Source organism: Tachyglossus aculeatus, chromosome 13 (genome assembly GCF_015852505.1).
Source record: "Tachyglossus aculeatus isolate mTacAcu1 chromosome 13, mTacAcu1.pri, whole genome shotgun sequence".
In the NCBI taxonomy this organism is placed as follows: Eukaryota; Metazoa; Chordata; class Mammalia; order Monotremata; family Tachyglossidae; genus Tachyglossus; species Tachyglossus aculeatus.
This window is the reverse complement of record NC_052078.1, coordinates 10,827,437-10,847,598: the sequence shown is the minus strand read 5'-3', so window position 1 is coordinate 10,847,598 and position 20,162 is coordinate 10,827,437. Positions and strand designations below refer to the sequence as shown.

The window sequence follows — 20,162 nt, the reverse complement described above, 5'->3', positions numbered from 1 at the left end:
TACTGGGAGAAAGAAAGGAGGGAACCATAGTTTGGATAATGTGTCGGAGAGGTGGCCCAGGGGAATGAGGGAGGAGGGGCAGGAGGGCCGGTGCATCCATCAATAGCATTTATTGTGCTATTGAAGCAGCGTGGCCTAGTGGAAAGAGCCAGGCCTGGGAATCAAAAGGTCATGGGTTCTAATCCCAGCTCTGCCACTTTCATTCAATCGTATTTATTGAGCGCTTATTGCGTGCAGAGCACCGTACTAAGCACTTGGAAAGTACAATTCGGCAACAGAGACAATCCCTACCCAACAACAGGCTCACTTGTCTGCTGTGTCACCTTGGGCAAGTCACTTAACTTCTTTGGGCCTCAGTCACCTCATCTGTAAAATAGGGATCAAGGTCATGATTCCCATGTGGGATGGGGACTCTGTCCACCCAATTTGCTTGCATCCACCCAGGGCTTAATAGAGTAAACACTTAACAAATACCATTATTATTATTATGGGTCTACTGTGGGGCAGTGCACAGTACTCAGCATGTGGGGTAGTAGAGCAGAGTTAGAAAGCCCAATCCCTGCCCTCAGGAAGTTTACAGTCTAGTAGGGGGAACAGATAAAATTATTTAGATAGAAAAGAAAAATAAATATGTAGCGGTAGGACATGTAAGCCAAATCTGTGGAGTGACCCAGGTAGGTGGATACTAAATTCATTCATTCATTCATTCAATAGTATTTATTGAGCACTTACTGTGTGCAGAGCACAAATGTAAAGTTGGCACGGAAATACTGAGGTAGTTTATTAGGCTGTGGGGCAGGAGGGGGAGATATGATCTAGGGAGAAGGAAAAGTAATCAAGGAAGGCCACCTGGAAGCAGTGTGATTTCAAAAGGGCTTTCAATAATGGGAAAGCTGGTGGATTTGAAGGGGAAATCCAAGTAGGAGGTAGGGCATTCATTCAACAGTATTTACTGAGCACTTACTGTGTGCAGAGCATTGTACTAAGCGCTTGGGAAGTACAAGTCGGCAAGGACATGAACAAGGGGTCCGAGGTGGGAGAGACAAGGGTAAGGTGCTGTGAATAGGTTAACTTGACAGGGACAAAGAGTGTGATCCAATACATAGAGGGGGAATAGAACAGATATTCTGGACTGTAAGCGCTTTGTGGAAGGGGAACATGTCAACCAACTCTACTGTATTCTCCCAAGTGCTTAGTACAGTGCTCTGCATTCAATAAGTGCCTAATAAATGCCACTGATTAAGGGGGAGAAAATTGGATTACCTTGAAACCAATGGGCAGAAATTTTCTGCTTGATGCAGAGAACTGCCCCCTCTTCCCCCTGCATCCCCCTCCCCCCATCTGGAGATCTGATAGACCACTGCTCTCCCCTTCAAGCCCCTTCAGAAATTACATTTCTTCCAGGAAGCCTTCCCTCACTAGTCTCTCATCCTCCCACTCTATTTCCCTATCTTGGGTGGTCACCGCCCCCCCCCCCCCCCACTCCCCATGTGTTTCAAAGCATATCTTTATCCTCTACTGTTTCTATGGTAGTTTATTTTGGTGCCTCTAGCTTCTAAACTCCTCAGAGTAAGCATCACAACTACGCTATAGTCCTTTCCAAGCACTTAATACAGCGCTGTACCTACAGCAGGTGCTCAACAAATACTACTGATTTACTAAGTCACAACTGGACAATTCTGACAAGTGTGATGACTGACTGATATCACCTCCATGCTTCTCCAGGCCAGCTCTCATCGGTTGCTGGTCCGACACTCTTTTTGCCAGGGCAAAGCCGGAAGCTATCAGTAGAATTCCCCTACCACCACTTTGGTGAGTCACCCATCAGTTGAGGGTGCAAGAGGGTAGATTGGTTAAGAGGTTCCACCCCACCCCCCCAAACAGCATCTCAACTGTTCTGAGATTTTGAACAGAGTGTTCCTTCTACCTTAAAGATGACACTGTTGATAGTCAAGTTTACATAAAAGTATTTGTGTGACCACAGCAATCAATATGGGACTGACGGTCCTGTCCACAACACACAGGTACAAAGACTTGCTTGTCTGCAGTGCTTGGCACTGTTTTCATGTTTGTCTCTTGAGCTTCACAAAACTTATGCTTAAAGGAACGCTGCTTTCTTATAGGAGTATGCCATGCTGGTCACTGCCACAGCTGTCTCCCAGCTTTTAGCTGGGATGCCCACAGTATCGGGACTGCATTTGACTGCATACTTACAATGTTTCCTCTATTCCCCTTGCCTTTCGTTGCCCCATTAAGATCACAACATGCTGGTCTGCTGCTTGCCTTGGTGATTTCTCAGCTTCCTGCTCTGATGTTGCATCGGATGAGACTAGGCCTTACTGCATCTTTAAAGAACATTGTCTCCCATGCTTTCAATTGTCCCATACCACAGATATTTGGGTATCCTACCATCCACTCTCCTCCCGTGTCCCATCCAGCACAGCTGAGTTGGTGTGATCGCAGCTTAAACACTTGTATAACGGCCATCCCACACCTTTGTTGCTTGTGATTATCTCTTGCCACCTGATCTCAAGTCCAAAAGTGGAAATGGTGACACTACTCAGACATGACCTGCATGGTGGGTCTGGGGCTCAAGCCACACCACACTACAGCTCTGTAGATCTTCGTTTTGCTCCAGGGATGAATGCAACTTTGCCTCCAACACTGACAGTTTGACAAAGGATATGCTGGCCTCCTGAAATACAGTTTCTACTTCCTTGTCTAGCACTGCATCAGACTGTGATCTAGGTAACAATTCTTGATACGACTTAGTTCCATCCTGCCAATAAAGGTTTTTGGTTCACTCACTGTAGGATATCCATTCAAAAGTGTTTTTGAAGACCTATGTGAAGAACAGTACATCTGAAAAAGTACAAGAGTAACTGTACAAGGGTACATGATCCCTACTCCCCAGGAACTTGCCATCTAGCACGGGAGATATACACCTAAATAAAATGTAAGTGGTGGTGTAATTGTATATGGCCTTCTTCACATTTATCCGTACATAGAACTTGGCCATCAATCATATGTATTTCCTAAATGATTTGTGAATTTAGAAAATTAGTGCTTCGGTACTGTTAAACTAGCTTCTTGAAAGGTTGCTTAATCAATATTTGGGGGAGTAGGGAGTATTCATCAGGTCTAATAATGCCAAGTCTGAAAGGGGCTTTGGGAATCTTTACATGATGGTGGAAAACAAACCATCTGAATATTAGTTACACAAACTAATTATCTGAAACAAGAACCAAAAAGTGTCAAGCTAATTTGGGCATGTGCTTGACAGGCAGCCAAACCCAAACAGTCAATTATCTCAACTAGCTCCGTCCTATGTAGTTGGCAAACTGAAATTCAACACTGTAACAGTCATACGGTAAAGTCATTCTTGACTAATGCTGTCTTGAGAATTCTGCAATCTTAAGAGTCATATTTACTCAGTGCCTACCGGACGCAGAATTCTATACTAAATCCTGCAGCCCTATACTTGTGTACAAGGAAAATATTCATGTGAAGTTACAAATTAATATACACAGTTAAATTTCTACCATATAGAATGTAATCTTTCATTTATTAGATGATTTTATTTCAAATCTTTCAGCTTCTACACCATTTACAGTCATGCAAGAGGTTTAAATTATTTTTACTTGCTATTTCTAGATATCTTTTGGAGATCAATATCATCCCCATTCCATGTTAAGTACAAAAGAACAAAATAATGTGAGGTCAAAACAAAAGACCCAAGCAATTTCCAATACATCTTTTAAAAAAAAAAAAGACCACTCTGCTTAGAAAATACCAAACCGTCATCAGCTTCTCATATATCTACAGACTTTTATATAAATTGGAATTCTGGCTTTCAATCACAGCTTTCAGTGGTAACTCAATGTGGGCAGGGAATGTGTACCCTCCCAAGTGCTTAGTACAGTGTTCTGCACACAGTAAGCGCTCATTACAATTGATTGAGACAAGATTGTGCCTCTAAATAAGAGCAAGTAAAGGCAACTAATTAGGTTTCCATTGCTTATCTCACAAAGCCGATCTAGTTCCTATGACACACTTTGTGCATAGAATGCAAAGAAAAAGAAACAATCAATAAATGGATGCGGTTTCCCTACATCCAAAGTAACAGGGTGACAAACTCCTTCCTATTTGGGATTAGTTCAAGAAGTTACTGAGGGGATTTTAGTTTTCTGAGGTTTGTTCAGATCAGGGAAGGGGCCAAAAGGAAAAAAGACCAGAGGCAGCAAGAAAAGCTACCTGAATACACTCATAAAATCTCTGCCCCAACTTCTCTTTCGGTGAGTGACTGTATTCATTTCCTTGCAGTTGCTCAACGCTTAGTGCATTATAAAAGCTTGGTAAGTGTTAGTAATAATAGTGATGTTTCATGGATCACCTATGACTGGAGTGGCGAGAGAGAGAAAAAAACAGAAACACAGAGAGAAGGGAGAGAGAAAAATAAAGTACTCTTCACTTCTCAAAACTGTAGTAATAGTTACGAAGCTTAGTTCTCCCATCTGTGTAGAGCAGGTGAGTTGAGGTACAAAGACATTGTGGCAGATAAGTTCTTAAGTAGGATTTAAGGGTGATTTGAATGTCTTTCAACTATCTTTTGTCCTCTTCAGTACAGATCATCATCATCATCATCAATCGTATTTATTGAGCGCTTACTATGTGCAGAGCACTGTACTAAGCACTCGGGAAGTACAAATTGGCAACATATAGAGACAGTCCCTACCCAACAGTGGGCTCACAGTCTAAAAGGGGGAGACAGAGAACAAAACCAAACATACTAACAAAATAAAATAAATAAATAAATAAATAATAAATAAATCCTGAATCAATTATTCATTTGAGCACTTACGGTGTGCAAAGCACTGTACTAAATGCAAGTATAACACAGTTGGTAGGCATGTTCCCTGCCCACATTGAGCTTACAGTCTAGAGTTGATAGACATTTATATAAAGTATATTATGGATATGTACGTAAGTACTGTGAGGATGATGGAGTGGTAAATAAAAGGTGATGCTTAGGCCCAATGCAAAATATGGAGAATCACAAAATTATTTAACTCAAGTACTCTACGGAAAAAAAGCTCAGTGGAATGGTACAGTAAGGGATTCATTGTAGTGTTTGGAGCAGGGAACACTACAGTAAAGTTAACGCTTAAACGGCACTTCCACCAGTAACACTCCACACTCATTCATGACTTTCAGAAAAAAAATCCCCATTTTCAATTAGCTATATTTAAACAAGTGGGGTTTTTTTGAAAAATAAATTGTGCTATTTAGTCACCTAATTTTGGAAGGAGGAAAAATGCAAGCATGGCATTGCTTTTTGTTTGGGCTGTGTGCCTCAGAATATAGTCTCCTAATAGGGTGTAAGCAAACATTTAAACAGCAGCTCATTTTAAATTATAATCAGCGTATTTGAATGATCAAAGGACCACATTCAAACGACCGTGTAGTCATCTCAAAATTATTTATGAAGGTTCTCACTGGTCCTCACAACTGAGCTATGGGAAATGCAGGTGGAGAAACTGAAAAGCTGACTGCAAAACTATAAAAACAAGCAAAAACATCTTGTAACGAAACCCTAAGTTTTGCCTTCCCATAAGATGTCTAAATTTTTCACCTTAACCTTGCTTTCGTTACCTATCACTTTTAATAAGTGCATAAAACCGTAGTCCTCTCCCTGACGTCAGAGGGCTTATTCTCCAATCTGAACTTTGGATAAATTGCATTGATAATATATCACTAACGACAAGGGACAACCAAATATAGTTTGTATAAACCAATATACGGTTTATATAGTCCAACTTTGATACCAATGGGCAGGAAAAACCGTTCGCTTCTACTGACCACTTTCTTAGAAGTCAATTCCAAATTAAACTACTGATAGAAAAATCCTGTGCAGGAGAAAAGGGTGCAATTTGCACGTGGCTCTGATTTTATCAGCACCACATGTGTACTCCCACCCCTCACCAAGACACAGCCTAAGTAAGGAAAGCCATTAGAGTTGGTGACAGTAAAATAGGGAATGCCTTGAAAGGAAAACTGAGCTGTTGGGAATTGTTTGCCCTGGGAAGGGTTCCAGAAGCCTGACCTGCCCTTGCCCACTGGTGCAGCCGGCTCATCTCCAACTTCTCCCCAAGGGCCCCCGTGCTTGGCAGCTGCCAACTGAGGCCAGGGGGCAAAGCTTGGCAGCAGGGCATCCCTCTCTCATTTATTCGATTCATTCACTCAATCATATTTATTGAGCTCTTACTGTGTGCAGAGCGTAAGCGCTTGCAACGCTCGGTTCGGCAACAGAGACGATCCCTGCCCACAATGGGCTCACAGTCTAGAAGCGGGGAGACGGGCATCAAAAAAAGTAAACAGGCACCGATATAAATAAAATTAAAGATATATGCACATCATTAATATAAACAGAATTATATCTAGGGACATATACACACAAGTGCTGTGGGGGGGGGGATAGAGCAAAGGGAGGGGGAGCAGAGGAAAAGGGGGGCTCAGTCTGGGTCTTAGTCTCTCCAGCTCTCACGGTGGGGGGTGGCAGCACAGGGTGGTAGCCAGACCCCGGGTATTAATAATAATGATAGCATTTATTAAGCGCATACTATGTGCAAAGCACTGTTCTAAGTGCTGGGGAGGTTACAAGGTGATCAGGTTGTCCCATGGGGGGCTCACAATCTTAATCCCCATTTTACAGGTGAGGTAACTGAGGCCCAGAGAAGTTAAGTGACTTGCCCAAAGTCACACAGCTGGCAATTGGCAGAGCCGGCATTTGAACCCATGACCTCTGACTCCAAAGCCCAGGCTCTTTCCACTGAGCCATGCTGCTTCTGGGTAGGGGGATGGCAGGGGAATGGGTGAGAAGAGACACCCTCACGCCTCTCCCACCAGTCTGAATCCCTGCCAAATTTGATGTACTCGTTCAATCGTATTTATTGAGCGCTTACTGTGTGCAGAGCACTGTACTCACTGCTTGGAAAAGTACAATACAGCAATAGAGACAATCCCTGCCCACAACGAGTTCACAGTCGACTCCCCCAAGCGCTTAGTACAGTGCTCTGCACTGAACCTGGGTTCTAATCCCAGCTCCGCCACTGTGTGACCCTGGGCAAATCACTTCTCTTCTCGGTACCTCAGTTACCTCATCTGAAAAATGGGGAATAAGCCGGGGCCCTGTGTGGGACACGCATGAGCTGGGTCCAACCTGATTACTGTGTATCTACCCCAGCGCTCAGTAAAATGCCTGGAACATGGTAAATCCTTAATACCACAACCAAAAAGTGTGCAATAAATACCCGTAGGCTGAATCGCTTCGAGGGGGCCTGGATGGTGGAGAGCCCACCGGTCCCCCAAGAACTCAGGAGGAGGAGGAGGCAGAGGCTCACCTGCATCCTTTAGAAGGATTTAGAGAAACAGCGTGGCTCAGTGGAAAGAACCCGAGCTTGGGAGCCAAAGGCCATGGGTTCTAATCCCAGCTCTGCCACTTGTCAGCTGTGTGACTTTGGGCAAGTCACTTGACTTCTCTGGGCCTCAGTTCCCTCATCTGTAAAATGGGGATGAAGTCTGTGAGCCCCCCGTGGGACACCCTGATCACCGTGTATCCCCCCCCCACACAGCAGTTAGAACAGTGCTTCGCACATAGTAAGCACTTAAACGCCACTTAAATGAAAAAAATGGAGCAGCCAGAGCTAGGGGCACAGCCCAGGACTGTATTTTCCAAACATTTAGTCCGGTGCTCTGCACACAGTAAGCGCTCAATAAGTACGACTGAGTAAATGAATGGGAGTCGGGGAACCTGCGTCTTAAGACTGTGAGCCCCACGTGGGACAATCTGATCACCTTGTATCCCCCCCAGCGCTTAGAACAGGGCTTCGCACATAGTAAGCACTTAACAAATGCTATAATTATTATTAATGGAAGACGGTGGGGCAGCTCAGCTCCCCTGGGACCCTCCGGCGGGGGAGCGAGTGTGGGGCGGGCAGAGGGGGGACGAGGACGAGGAGGAGCGAGCCAGGGCCCGCAGCCCCTGGCCGCTCCGTGCCCCTTCGCACTCATTCATTCATTCAATCATATTTATTGAGTGCTTACTGTGTGCACAGCACTGTACTAAGCGCTTGGGAAGTACAAGGAAGCAGCGTGCCTCAGTGGAAAGAGCATGGGCTTTGGAGTCAGAGGTCATGGGTTTGAATTCCGGCTCTGCCACATGTCTCCTGTGTGACCTGGGGCAAGTCACTTAACTTCTCGGAGCCTCAGTTACCTCATCTGTAAAATGGGGATTAAGACTGTGAGCCCCACGTGGGACAACCTGATCACCTTATAGCTCCCCCAGCGCTTAGAACAGTGCTATGCACGTAGTAAGCACTTAACAAATGCCACCATCATTATTATTATTATTATTACAAGTTGGCAACATATAGAGACGGTCCCTACCCAACAGCGGGCTCACAGTCTAGAAGGGGGAGACAGACAACAAAACAAAACATACAAACAAAATAAAATAAAATCGTAAATATGTACAAGTAAAATAGAGTAATAAATCTGTACAAACATATATACAGGTGATGTGGGGAGGGGAAGGAGGTTGGGTGGGGGGGGGAGAGGAAGGAGGGGGCTCAGTGTGGGAAGGCCTCCTGGAGGAGGTGAGTTCTCAGTAGGGCTTTGAAGGGAGGAAGAGAGCTAGCTTGGCGGATGTGCGGAGGGAGGGCATTCCAGGCCCGGGGGAGGACGCGGGCCGGGGGTCGATGGCGGGACAGGCGAGAACGAGGCACTGTGAGGAGGTGAGCGGCAGAGGAGTGGAGGGTGCGGGCTGGGCTGGAGAAGGACAGAAGGGAGGTGAGGTAGGAGGGGGCGAGGGGATGGACAGACTTGAAGCCGAGAGTGAGGAGTTTTTGCCTGATGCGTAGGTTGACTGGAGGCCTTCCCAGACTGAGCCCCCTCCTTCCTCTTCCCCTCCTCTCCCTTCCCATCCCACCCGCCTTAACTCCTTCCCCTCCCCACAGCACCTGTATATATATGTTTGTACATATTTATTACTCTATTTTACTTGTACATATTTATTCTATTTATTTTATTTTGTTATTATGTTATGTTTAGTTGTCTGTCTCCCCCTTCTAGACTGTGAGCCTGCTACTGGATAGGGAGCGTCTCTAGATGTTGCCAACTTGTACTTCCCAAGCACTTAGTACAGTGCTCTCTCTGCACACAGTAAGCAAGCGCTCAATAAATATGACTGAATGAATGAATGAATGTCTCCCCTTCTAGACTGTGAGCCCGCTATTGGGTAGGGACCGTCTCGAGATGCTGCTGACTTGTACTTCCCAAGCGCTTAGTACAGTGCTCTGCACACAGTAAGCGCTCAATAAATACGACTGAATGAATGAATGAATGTCTCCCCCTTCTAGACTGTGAGCCCACTGTTGGGTAGGGACCGTCTCTAGATGGTGTCAACTTTCAAATCCCGGCTCCGCCAACTGTCAACTGTGTGACTTTGGGCAAGTCACTTCACTTCTCTGGGCCTCAGTTACCACATCTGTAAAATAGGGATGAAGACTGTGAGCCCCCCCATGGGACAACCTGATCGCCTTGTAACCTCGCCAGCGCTTAGCACAGTGCTTTGCAAATAATAAGCGCTTAGGTTATCTGTCTACAAGACTTTCTCCAAACAATGAAATTCTCCAATGCCCTGCTATAGGACAAGGGAGATTCAGATGCTGGTGGTATCAAATATTTCTTTCTACTTCAGATATTTAAGAGACATCTATAAGACTGTGTTGAAAATACAATTGAGACTTTTTCCTCTTGGCTGGGTCATCACAACACTATGTTAGGAAATATTTGGACAGTGTTAACAGCCACTGGAAAACGTTCAGTACATATTTACTGTTCTTTTTATTTTATTAATGATGTACATATAGCTTTAATTCTATTTGTTCTGACGATTTTGACACCTGTCTACATGCTTTGTTTTGTTCTCTGTCTCCCCCTTCTAGATGGTGAGCCCATTGTTGGGTAGGAACCATCTCTATATGTTGCCGACTTGTACTTCTCTAGTGCTTAGTCCAGTGCTCTGCACACAGTAAGCGCTGAATAAATACGAATGAATGAATGAATGTGCCATCATCATTATTATTATGATTGTACTTCCCAAGTGCTTAGTACAGTGCTCTGCACACAGTAAGCGCTCAATAAAAACGATTGAATGAATGAATAAGTGCCATCATTATTATTACTGTACTTCCCAAACGCTTACTACAGTGTTCTGCACATAGTAAGCACTCAATAAATACAATTGAATGAACAAATGAATAAGCGCCATCAGTATTACTATTATTGTACTTCCCAAGCGCTTAGTCCAGTGCTCTGCACACAGTAAGCGCTCAATAAATACGATTGAATAAGTGCTATCATTATTATTATTATTTTACTTCCCAAACTCATAGTACAATGTTCTGCACACAGTAAGTGCTGAATAAATACGGTTGAATGAATGAATGAATACGTGCCATCATTATTATTATACTTCCCAAGCTCTTAATACAGTGCTCTGCACAGAGTAAGCGCTCAATAAATACGATTGAATGAATGAATGGTGTCAGCATTATTATTACGATTTTACTTCCCAAGCGCTTTGTACAGTGGTCTGCACAGAGTAAGCGCTCAAAAAAAAAACGATTGAATGAATGAATAAGTGCCATCATTATTATTATTATTGTACTTCCCAAGCGCTTATTCCAGTGCTCTGCACACAGTAAGTGCTCAATAAAAACTGTTGAATGAATGAATGAATAAGTGCCATCATCATTATTATACTTCCCAAGCACTTAGTCCAATGCTCTGCACACAATAAGCGCTGAATAAATACGATTGAATGAATGAATATGTGCCATCATTATTATTATTATTATACTTCCCAAGCGCTTAGTAAAGTGCTCTGCAAACAGTAAGCGCTCAATAAACAGGACTGAATGAATGACGGAACGAATGAATGGTAGCCACTGGCGATTTCTGGAGGGGGGGGGCCTGAATGAATGAATGAACGAATGAATGGTAGCCACTGGCGATTTCTGAAAATGGGGGGGACTGAATGAATGAATGAACGAATGAATGGTAGCCACTGGCGATTTCTGAGGAGGGGGGGGGACAATGAACGAATGAATGGTAGCCACTGGCGATTTCTGAGGAGGGGGGAAATGAATGAATGAATGGTAGCCACTGGCGATTTCTGAGGGTGGGGGAACTGAATGAATGAATGAATGGTAGCCACTGGCGATTTCTGGGGGGGTGGGGGGGACTGAATGAATGAACGAATGAATGGTAGCCACTGGCGATTTCTGAGGGTGGGGGGACTGAATGAATGAATGGTAGCCACTGGCGATTTCAGGGGGGTGGGGGGAACTGAATGAATGAACGAATGAATGGCAGCCACTGGCGATTTCGGGGGGGGACTGAATGAATGAATGAACGAATGAATGGTAGCCACTGGCGATTTCTGAGGAGGGGGGACTGAATGAATGAATGAATGAATGGTAGCCACTGGCGATTTCTGGGGGGGGGGGGGGGGAACTGAATGAATGAACGAATGAATGGTAGCCACTGGCGATTTCTGAGGGGGGGGACTGAATGAATGAATGAACGAATGAATGGTAGCCACTGGCGATTTCTGATGGGGGGGGGGGGGGGGCTGAATGAATGAACGAATGAATGGTAACCACTGGCGATTTCTGAGGGAGGAATGAATGAGTGAATGAACGAATGAATGGTAGCCACTGGCGATTTCTGAGGGTGGGGAATGAATGAATGAATGAGTGAACGAATGAATGGTAGCCACTGGCGATTTCTGAGGAGGAGAAGGGGAACTGAACGAATGAATGAAGGTAGGAAGGAATGAACGGTAGGCACCAGCGATTTCTGAGGAGGGGTGTGGGGGGTGTGCGCTGCCCAGAGCGTTTCAGGCCAAAGACGGTCGGTCACTCACTCACTCGCTCAGTCAGTCACCTGGCTCGTGCGCCGGGGCTCCCTTCTCCTCCCCTCTCCGGTCCGGTCCGGTCCGGTCCGGTCCGGTCCGGTCCGAGCCCCGCTGGCGGCCCTCCGGAGCCTCCTCGGCCGCCCCCTCCCTCAGCCGCCGCGGGCCCCCATCTCCGGGCCCGCCGGAAGTCCCGCCCCCTCCCGCCCCGCGCGCGGGCGCGCACGCACGCACGACGCACGCACGCACATACACGCTCGCGCGCGCGCGCCCGGCCCGTCGCCATGGAGAAGGCGGGGCTGCGGCCGCGCGACCGGAAGTGGGGGCGGGCGCGCGCGCGCGCGCGGGGGGGAGGAGGCGGGTCACGTGACGGGCGCTGCCAGGCCCGCCACCTCTCAGTCCATCAATCCATCAATCCATCAATCAATCAATCAATCGTATTTATTGAGCGCTTACTGTGTGCCAGTGGCTACCATTCATTCATCATTCATTCATCATTCATTCAGTTCCCCCCCTCCTCAGAAATCGCCAGTGGCTACCAGAGGGGGGGAGTCTCTCCCGCCCCCCTCCTTTCATTCATTAATTCATTCATTCATTCATTCATTCACTCATTCATTCATTCATTCACTCATTCATCCAATCGTATTTATTGAGCCATTACTGTGTGCACAGCACTGGACTAAGCGCTTGGATAATAATGATGGCACATTCATTCATTCATTCAATCGTATTTATTGAGCGCTTACTGTGTGCAGAGCACTGGACTAAGCGCTTGGGAAGGATAATGATGATGATGGCACTTATTCATTCACTCATTCGATCGTACTTATTGAGCGCTTACTGTGTGCTGAGCACTGGACTAAGCGCTTGGGAAGGATAATAATGATGGCACAGTCATTCAATCGCATTTATTGAGCGCTTACTGTGTGCAGAGCACTGGACTAAGCGCTTGGGAAGGATGATGATGATGGCACATTCATTCAATCATTCAATCGTATTTATTGAGCACTTACTGTGTGCCAGTGGCTACCATTCATTCGTTCATTCAGTCATTCATTCAGTTCCCCCCCCACCCCCTCGAAATCGCCAGTGGCTACCAGAGGGGGGGAGTCTCTCCCGCCCCCCTCCTTTCATTCATTCATTCATTCATTCATTCATTCAATCGTACTTACTGAGCGCTTACTGTGTGCTGAGCACTGGACTAAGCACTTGGGAAGCATAATAATAATGATGGCACTTATTCATTCAATCGTATGTATTGAGCGCTTACTGTGTGCAGAGCACTGGACTAAGCGCTTGGGAAGTATAATAATAATGATGGCACTTAGTCATTCATTCATTCGATCGTATTTATTGAGCGCTTACTGTGTGCAGAGCACTGGACTAAGCGCTTGGGAAGGATGATGATGATGGCACATTCATTCAATCATTCAATCGTATTTATTGAGCACTTACTGTGTGCCAGTGGCTACCATTCATTCGTTCATTCAGTCATTCATTCAGTTCCCCCCCCCCCCCCCCCCCCGAAATCGCCAGTGGCTACCAGAGGGGGGGAGTCTCTCCCACCCCCCTACTTTCATTCATTCATTCATTCATTCATTCAATCGTATTTATTGAGCGCTTACTGTGTGCACAGCACTGGACTAAGCGCTTGGGAAGGATAATAATAATGATGGCACTTAGTCATTCAATCGTATTTATTGAGCGCTTACTGTTTGCAGAGCACTGGACTAAGCGCTTGGGAAGGATAATAATGATGATGGCACTTATTCATTCATTCAATCGTATTTATTGAGCGCTTTCTGTGTGCAGAGCACTGGACTAAGCGCTTGGGAAGTATAATGATAATGATGGCACTTTTCATTCATTCATTCATTCGATCGTATTTATTGAGTGCTTACTGTGTGCAGAGCACTGGACTAAGCCCTTGGGAAGTATAATAATAATGATGGCACTTTTCATTCATTCATTCATTCGATCGTATTTATTGAGCGCTTACTGTGTGCACAGCACTGGACTAAGCGCTTGGGAAGGATAATAATGATGGCACTTAGTCATTCAATCGTATTGAGCACTTACTGTATGCAGAGCACTGGACTAAGCGCTTGGGAAGGATAATAATGATGGCACTTAGTCATTCATTCATTCAATTGTATTTATTGAGTGCTTACTGTGTGCAGAGGGCTGGACTAAGCGCTTGGGAAGTATAATAATAATGATGGCACTCATTCATTCAATCATATTTATTGAGCGCTTACTGTGTGCACAGCAATGGACTAAGCGCTTGGGAAGTATAATAATGATGGCACTTATTCATTCATTCATTCAATCGTATTTATTGAGCGCTTACCGTGTGCAGAGCACTGGACTAAGCGCTTGGGAAGGATAATAATAATGATGGCACTTAATCATTCATTCATTCAATCGTACTTATTGAGCGCTTACTGAGTGCAGAGCACTGGACTAAGCACTTCGGAAGTATAATGATGATGGCACCTATTCATTCATTCAATCGTATTTATTGAGCGCTTACTGTGTGCACAGCAATGGACTAAGCGCTTGGGAAGTATAATAATGATGGCACTTATTCATTCATTCATTCAATCGTATTTATTGAGCGCTTACCGTGTGCAGAGCACTGGACTAAGCGCTTGGGAAGGATAATAATAATGATGGCACTTAATCATTCATTCATTCAATCGTACTTATTGAGCGCTTACTGAGTGCAGGGCACTGGACTAAGCACTTCGGAAGTATAATGATGATGGCACCTATTCATTCATTCAATCGTATTTATTGAGCGCTTACTGTGTGCAGAGCACTGTACTAAGTGCTTGGGAAGTATAATAATAATGATGGCACTTATTCATTCATTCATTCAATTGTATTTATTGAGCGCTTACTGTATGCAGAGCACTGGACTAAATGCTTGGGACGTATAATAATGATCATGGCACTTATTCATTCATTCATTCAATCGTATTGAGCGCTTACTTTGTGCAGAGCACTGGACTAAGCGCTTGGGAAGTATAATAATAATGATGGCACTTATCATTCATTAATTCAATCATATTTATTGAGCGCTTACTGTGTGCAGAGCACTGGACTAAGCGCTTGGGAAGTATAATAATAATGATGGCACTTATTCATTCATTCATTCAATCGTATTTATTGAGCGCTTACTGTGTGCAGAGCACTGGACTAAGCGCTTGGGAAGGACACGTTGCAATATATAGAGACGGTCCCTACCCAATAGCGGCCACCTGAAATCCCCACCCAGCCCCGGAAAATAGACGGATAATAATAATAATAATAATGGCATTTATTAAGCACTTACTATGTGCCAAGGACTAAGTGCTGGGGAGGATACAAGGTGATCAGGTTGTCCCATGTGGGGCTCACAAATAGACTGTGAGCCCACTGTTGGGTAGGGACCATCTCTATATGTTGCCAACTTGTACTTCCCAAGCGCTTAGTACAGTGCTCTGCACACAGAAACTCTCAATAACTACGACTGAATGAATGAGTCAATGAAATAGACAGATAATAATAATAATAATGATGATGATGATGGCATTTATTAAGTGCTTACTATGTGCCAAGCACTGTTCTAAGCGCTGGGGAGGATACAAGGTGATCAGGTTGTCCCACGTGGGGCTCACAAATAGACGGATAATAATAATAATAATAATAATAATAATAATAATAATAATAATAATAATAATAATAATGGCATTTATTAAGCGCTTACAATGTACCAAGCACTGTTCTAAGCACTGAGGAGGACACAAGGTGATCAGATTGTCCCACAGGGGGCTCACAAATAGACAGATAATAACAATAATAATAATAATAATGGCATTTATTAAGCACTTACTATGTGCCAAGCACTGTTCTAAGCACTGGGGAGGATACAAGGTGATCAGGTTGTCCCTCGGGGGGCTCACAGTCTTCATCCCCATTTTACAGATGAGGTAACTGAGGCACAGAGAAGTGAACTGACTTGTCCTAAATCACACAGCTGACAGTTGGCGGAGCCGGGATTTGAACCCATGACCTCTGACTCCAAAGCCCGGGCTCTTTCCACTGAGCCACGCTGCTTCGCCGTTTTACAGCAGGGGGGAAACTCAAGCACAGAAAGGCCGGGCCCGGGACCGAAACCCGAAGCCCTCCAACCTCATCATCATCATCATCAATCGTATTTATTGAGCGCTTACTCTGTGCAGAGCACTGTACTAAGCGCTTGGGAAGTACAAATTGGCAACATATAGAGACAGTCCCTACCCAACAGTGGGCTCACAGTCTAAAAGACTCAATTCAATTGTATTTATTGAGCGCTTACTGGGTGCAGAGCGCTGATAAAACCCTAGTCCGAAAGGTTCGACGCACCGCTACCGAAAAAGCGACAGACTGGTTCCCCTTCTCATTTTTTAATCGCAAATGGATCACGGCCAATAAGTCCCGCAGTTCTAGCTCTTTCCTCGTCTCGTAAACCTTCAAGAAAGGACTAACGAGGAGATGGATACTCACTGCTGCTGCTGCTGCTGTCTCATCTGGTGAGCTTTAAAATCCAGCGGGTTTCAAATCCACCTGTATGGAATAAGAAACAATTTGGAATAAAAATGCCCCCTTATTCAACTGTCTCCCTCGCAGCCGTTTAATCGGTTTCTTAAATTTTAGGATTTAAGCCTCTTCGAGGAGGCTTATTTCCCACTGACGGCGCCAATGACAGAGATCGGTAGCAGGACTGTTATTTAGCCTTAAATGGAGGCCTTATGGAGATAGACCTATTAATATTTCAGCCTATCTGCAGCAGATGACTCATCCGGTTTCCTTTCTGAACGATTCACTCACTATTGGCTGAAAAGGAAAAGCAAAATCAGCTGTTTCCTCCAAAGTCTGGCTTCCGATTGTTGTTTTTTTTCCTTGATCCATATCGTCAGAGAATGCTACTATAAGGAGTCTTTATAATGATACCATTTGTTAAGCGCTTACTATACGCAAAGCACTGTTCTAAGCACTGGAGGGGATTCCGTGCCTCTCAATCCCCCCATCTTACCTCCCTCCCTTCCCCACAGCACCTGTATATATGTATATATGTTTGTACATATTTTTTTACTCTATTTATTTATTTAATTTATTTGTACATATCTATTCTATTTATTTTATTTTGTTAGTATGTTTGGTCTCTGTCTCCCCCTTTTAGACTGTGAGCCCACTGTTGGGTAGGGACTGTCTCTATATGTTGCCAATTTGTACTTCCCAAGCACTTAGTACAGTGCTCTGCACATAGTAAGCGCTCAATAAATACGATTGATGACGATGATGATACAAGGCAATCGGGTTGTCCCACGTGGGACTCACAGTCTTAATCCCCATTTTACAGATGAGGGAAATGAGGCACGGAGAAGTCAGGTGGTTAGCCCAAGGTCACATAGCAGATATGTGGCGGAGCTGGGATTAGAACCCATGACCTCTGACTCCCAAGCCCGGGCTCTTTCCACTGAGCCACGCTGCTGCTCTAATTTAGTTATAAAAACATTAGAACGCATGTTTAGACGTCACTATATCTCTAACCGGGTCTTTAAAACTCACATAAATGCATTCAGACTGCCAAATCCAGGGTTTACGCGGCCTGCCATCCTCCAGACTCTTCGAACCATCCTGCAGCCAGCACCGAGAATCGCCTCCATCAGATGCGGCACTACTCGAGGTGACTACTTTCTGACAGTCCTCGGGATCCTCCAAGAGCACCTGATCATCTCTTCCACCAAATTAAAACTGCCGATCAAAGGTTTTGGAGCTTAAAGTAATTGTTCTTCCCATTTACTTACATAATAGCATTCATTCCAGCTACCCCCGCCACCCCCCACACATACCCAGTTTAGATTCTCTCAAGCTAACCTACTTGCCTTTCCCTATTCGTGCCTCGCTTTTTTATTTTCAAGCCATCATATGTGCCATTCCCCTCACTTATTGCTCCCTCCTATTTCTCTACCGTATGCATTGCCTATCAACACTGAGCCCACTATTGGGTAGGAACCGTCTCTATATGTTGCCAACTTGTACTTCCCAAGCGCTTAGTACAGTGCTCTGCACACAGTAAGCGCTCAATAAATACGATTGAATGAATGAATGAATCTTTTCCAGAGTAGTCTCTCTTCAAACTTCCCATCTCAACCATTCTAATTTTCTTATTCTTTGTTTTCCAATATTCCTGATTCTTTACCACTTTGAGGTATGTCTGTGTAGCTGTAGTTGTTTTATGTTTTTCATGTTTCTGCACTCACATTTTAATAATAATAATAATGGCATTTATTAAGCACTTACTATATGCAAAGCCCTGTTCTAAGCTCTGGGGAGCTTACAAGGTGATGAGGTTGTCCCACGTGGGGCTCACAGTCTTCATCCCCATTTTACAGATGAGGGAACTGAGGCACAGAGAAGTGAAGTGACTCGCCCAAAGTCACACAGCTGACAGTTGGTGGAGCCGGGATTTGAACCCATGACCTCTGCCTCCAAAGCCCGGGCTCTTTTCCACTGAGCCACGCTGCTTCTCACATTTTGTGGTTTTGACTTCTATTTAAGCGTACCTGTTTTTCCAGTTTCTAAAGTTGGACTGTAAAACGTCAAAAGGTGGGATTTTAGATTACTTTCTCGAAGAATGGTGCCGAGTGCAGCTCTCTGCACCGAAGGGCCGTGCGATAAATATTTGCTGGTTGGCTTCTTTCGTCTGCTCTTCGCGGTGCTGAACAGGACGGGGCAAACGGGGCAAATAAGTCCAAGTGATTAAGACTCTTGGTCTCTTAGTTGAGAAAAAAAAAAGACGAGGGTAAGATAACATTGCCCCGGTTTAGGAAAGTAAACTTTATTATTACTGGCAAAGAGATATAAATGTGCACTTGTTTTATTCCTATTGCTATGGCAACGGGACATTCTAAAAGTAGAAAGCACTCAATAAGTACCATGATGTAAGCTCCCTCTTGACTGTAAGCTCGTTGTGGACAGGGATTGTGTCTGTTTATTGTTCTGTTGTACTCTTCCAAGCACTTAGTACGGTGCTCTGCCCAACGTAATAAATGGTTTGTTTATTTATTTGTTTATTAATGCTCAATAAGTGATTGATGGGTTGATTGCCTACAGTGTGACCTCGGGAGAGTCACCCAACTTAGTTGTTCTATGCCTCAATTTCCTCATCTGTAAAATGAGGATTATCTAACTAGTCTCTCTCCTACTTAGACTATGAGCCCCAAATGACCAGAGATTGTATCTGACCTGCCTTGGTAGAGCATTTGCGTACAGCACTTGGTACACAATAAGCGCTTAACAAATGCCACGATTATGCATTATTACACTTATGAACTGTTAGCTAGGAACATTCATTCATTCATTCAATCGTATTTATTGAGCGCTTACTGTGTGCAGAGCACTGTACTAGGCGCTTGGGAAGTACAAGTTGGCAACATATAGAGACGGTCCCTACCCCACAGCGGGCTCACAGTCTCGAAGGGGGAGACAGACAACAAAACAAAACATGTGGACAGGTGTCAGATAGAGAAGAATACATAGGCTGTCTCCACATGCAACTGACTACAAGCTCTAGTCAGGAGTCCCTAGTTGGAGATTTTTCAGTCCATTGGTCCTGGAGGGAGGAGTGGGGCACTCTGTATTTGTATATTAGGGGTGGAAGGAAGTAAAAAGAGTCAGGAAGAGAGACCAAAGGGGAAGTGAGTACTAAAGCAGATGAAAAGCAGTGCCCGTACCATCCTCCTATTTACAAATGAGCAGGTTTTCTGTCTCCTATGATGAGAGAAAGGGTTAAGCCAAAACTGGGCCAAGAACAGCAGGGGTGGTGCCATGCTTTTAGACTGTGAGCCCACTGTTGGGTAGGGACTGTCTCTATATGTTGCCAACTTGTACTTCCCAAGCGCTTAGTACAGTGCTCTGCACACAGTAAGCGCTCAATAAATACGATTGATGATGATGATGATGATGACAGAGCTGAAAGCCAAATGGTAACTCAGTCTCTTCCTCCTCTCTTGACCCTGCCCTCACATTCAGTCAATCAATCAATCGTATTTATTGAGCACTTACTGTGTGCAGAACACTGTACTAAGCGCTTGGGAAGTACAAGTTGGCAACATGTAGAGACAGTCCCTACCCAACAGTGGGCTCACAGTCTAAA

General features: G+C 44.7%; 1 protein-coding gene across 2 annotated transcripts in view; it reads right to left on the bottom strand.

Moving 5' to 3' along the window:
• Positions 1–16,698, bottom strand: part of WDR37 (WD repeat domain 37) — a 60,665-nt gene extending 43,967 nt beyond the window's left edge. For both annotated transcript variants that reach the window (XM_038755664.1, XM_038755665.1), the window contains exon 1: positions 16,508–16,698. In XM_038755664.1, coding sequence (XP_038611592.1) covers positions 16,508–16,530 — 23 coding nt within the window. In that variant the 5' untranslated portion in view covers positions 16,531–16,698. The remainder of the gene's footprint in view (positions 1–16,507) is intronic.
• Positions 16,699–20,162: the final 3,464 nt, after the last annotated feature.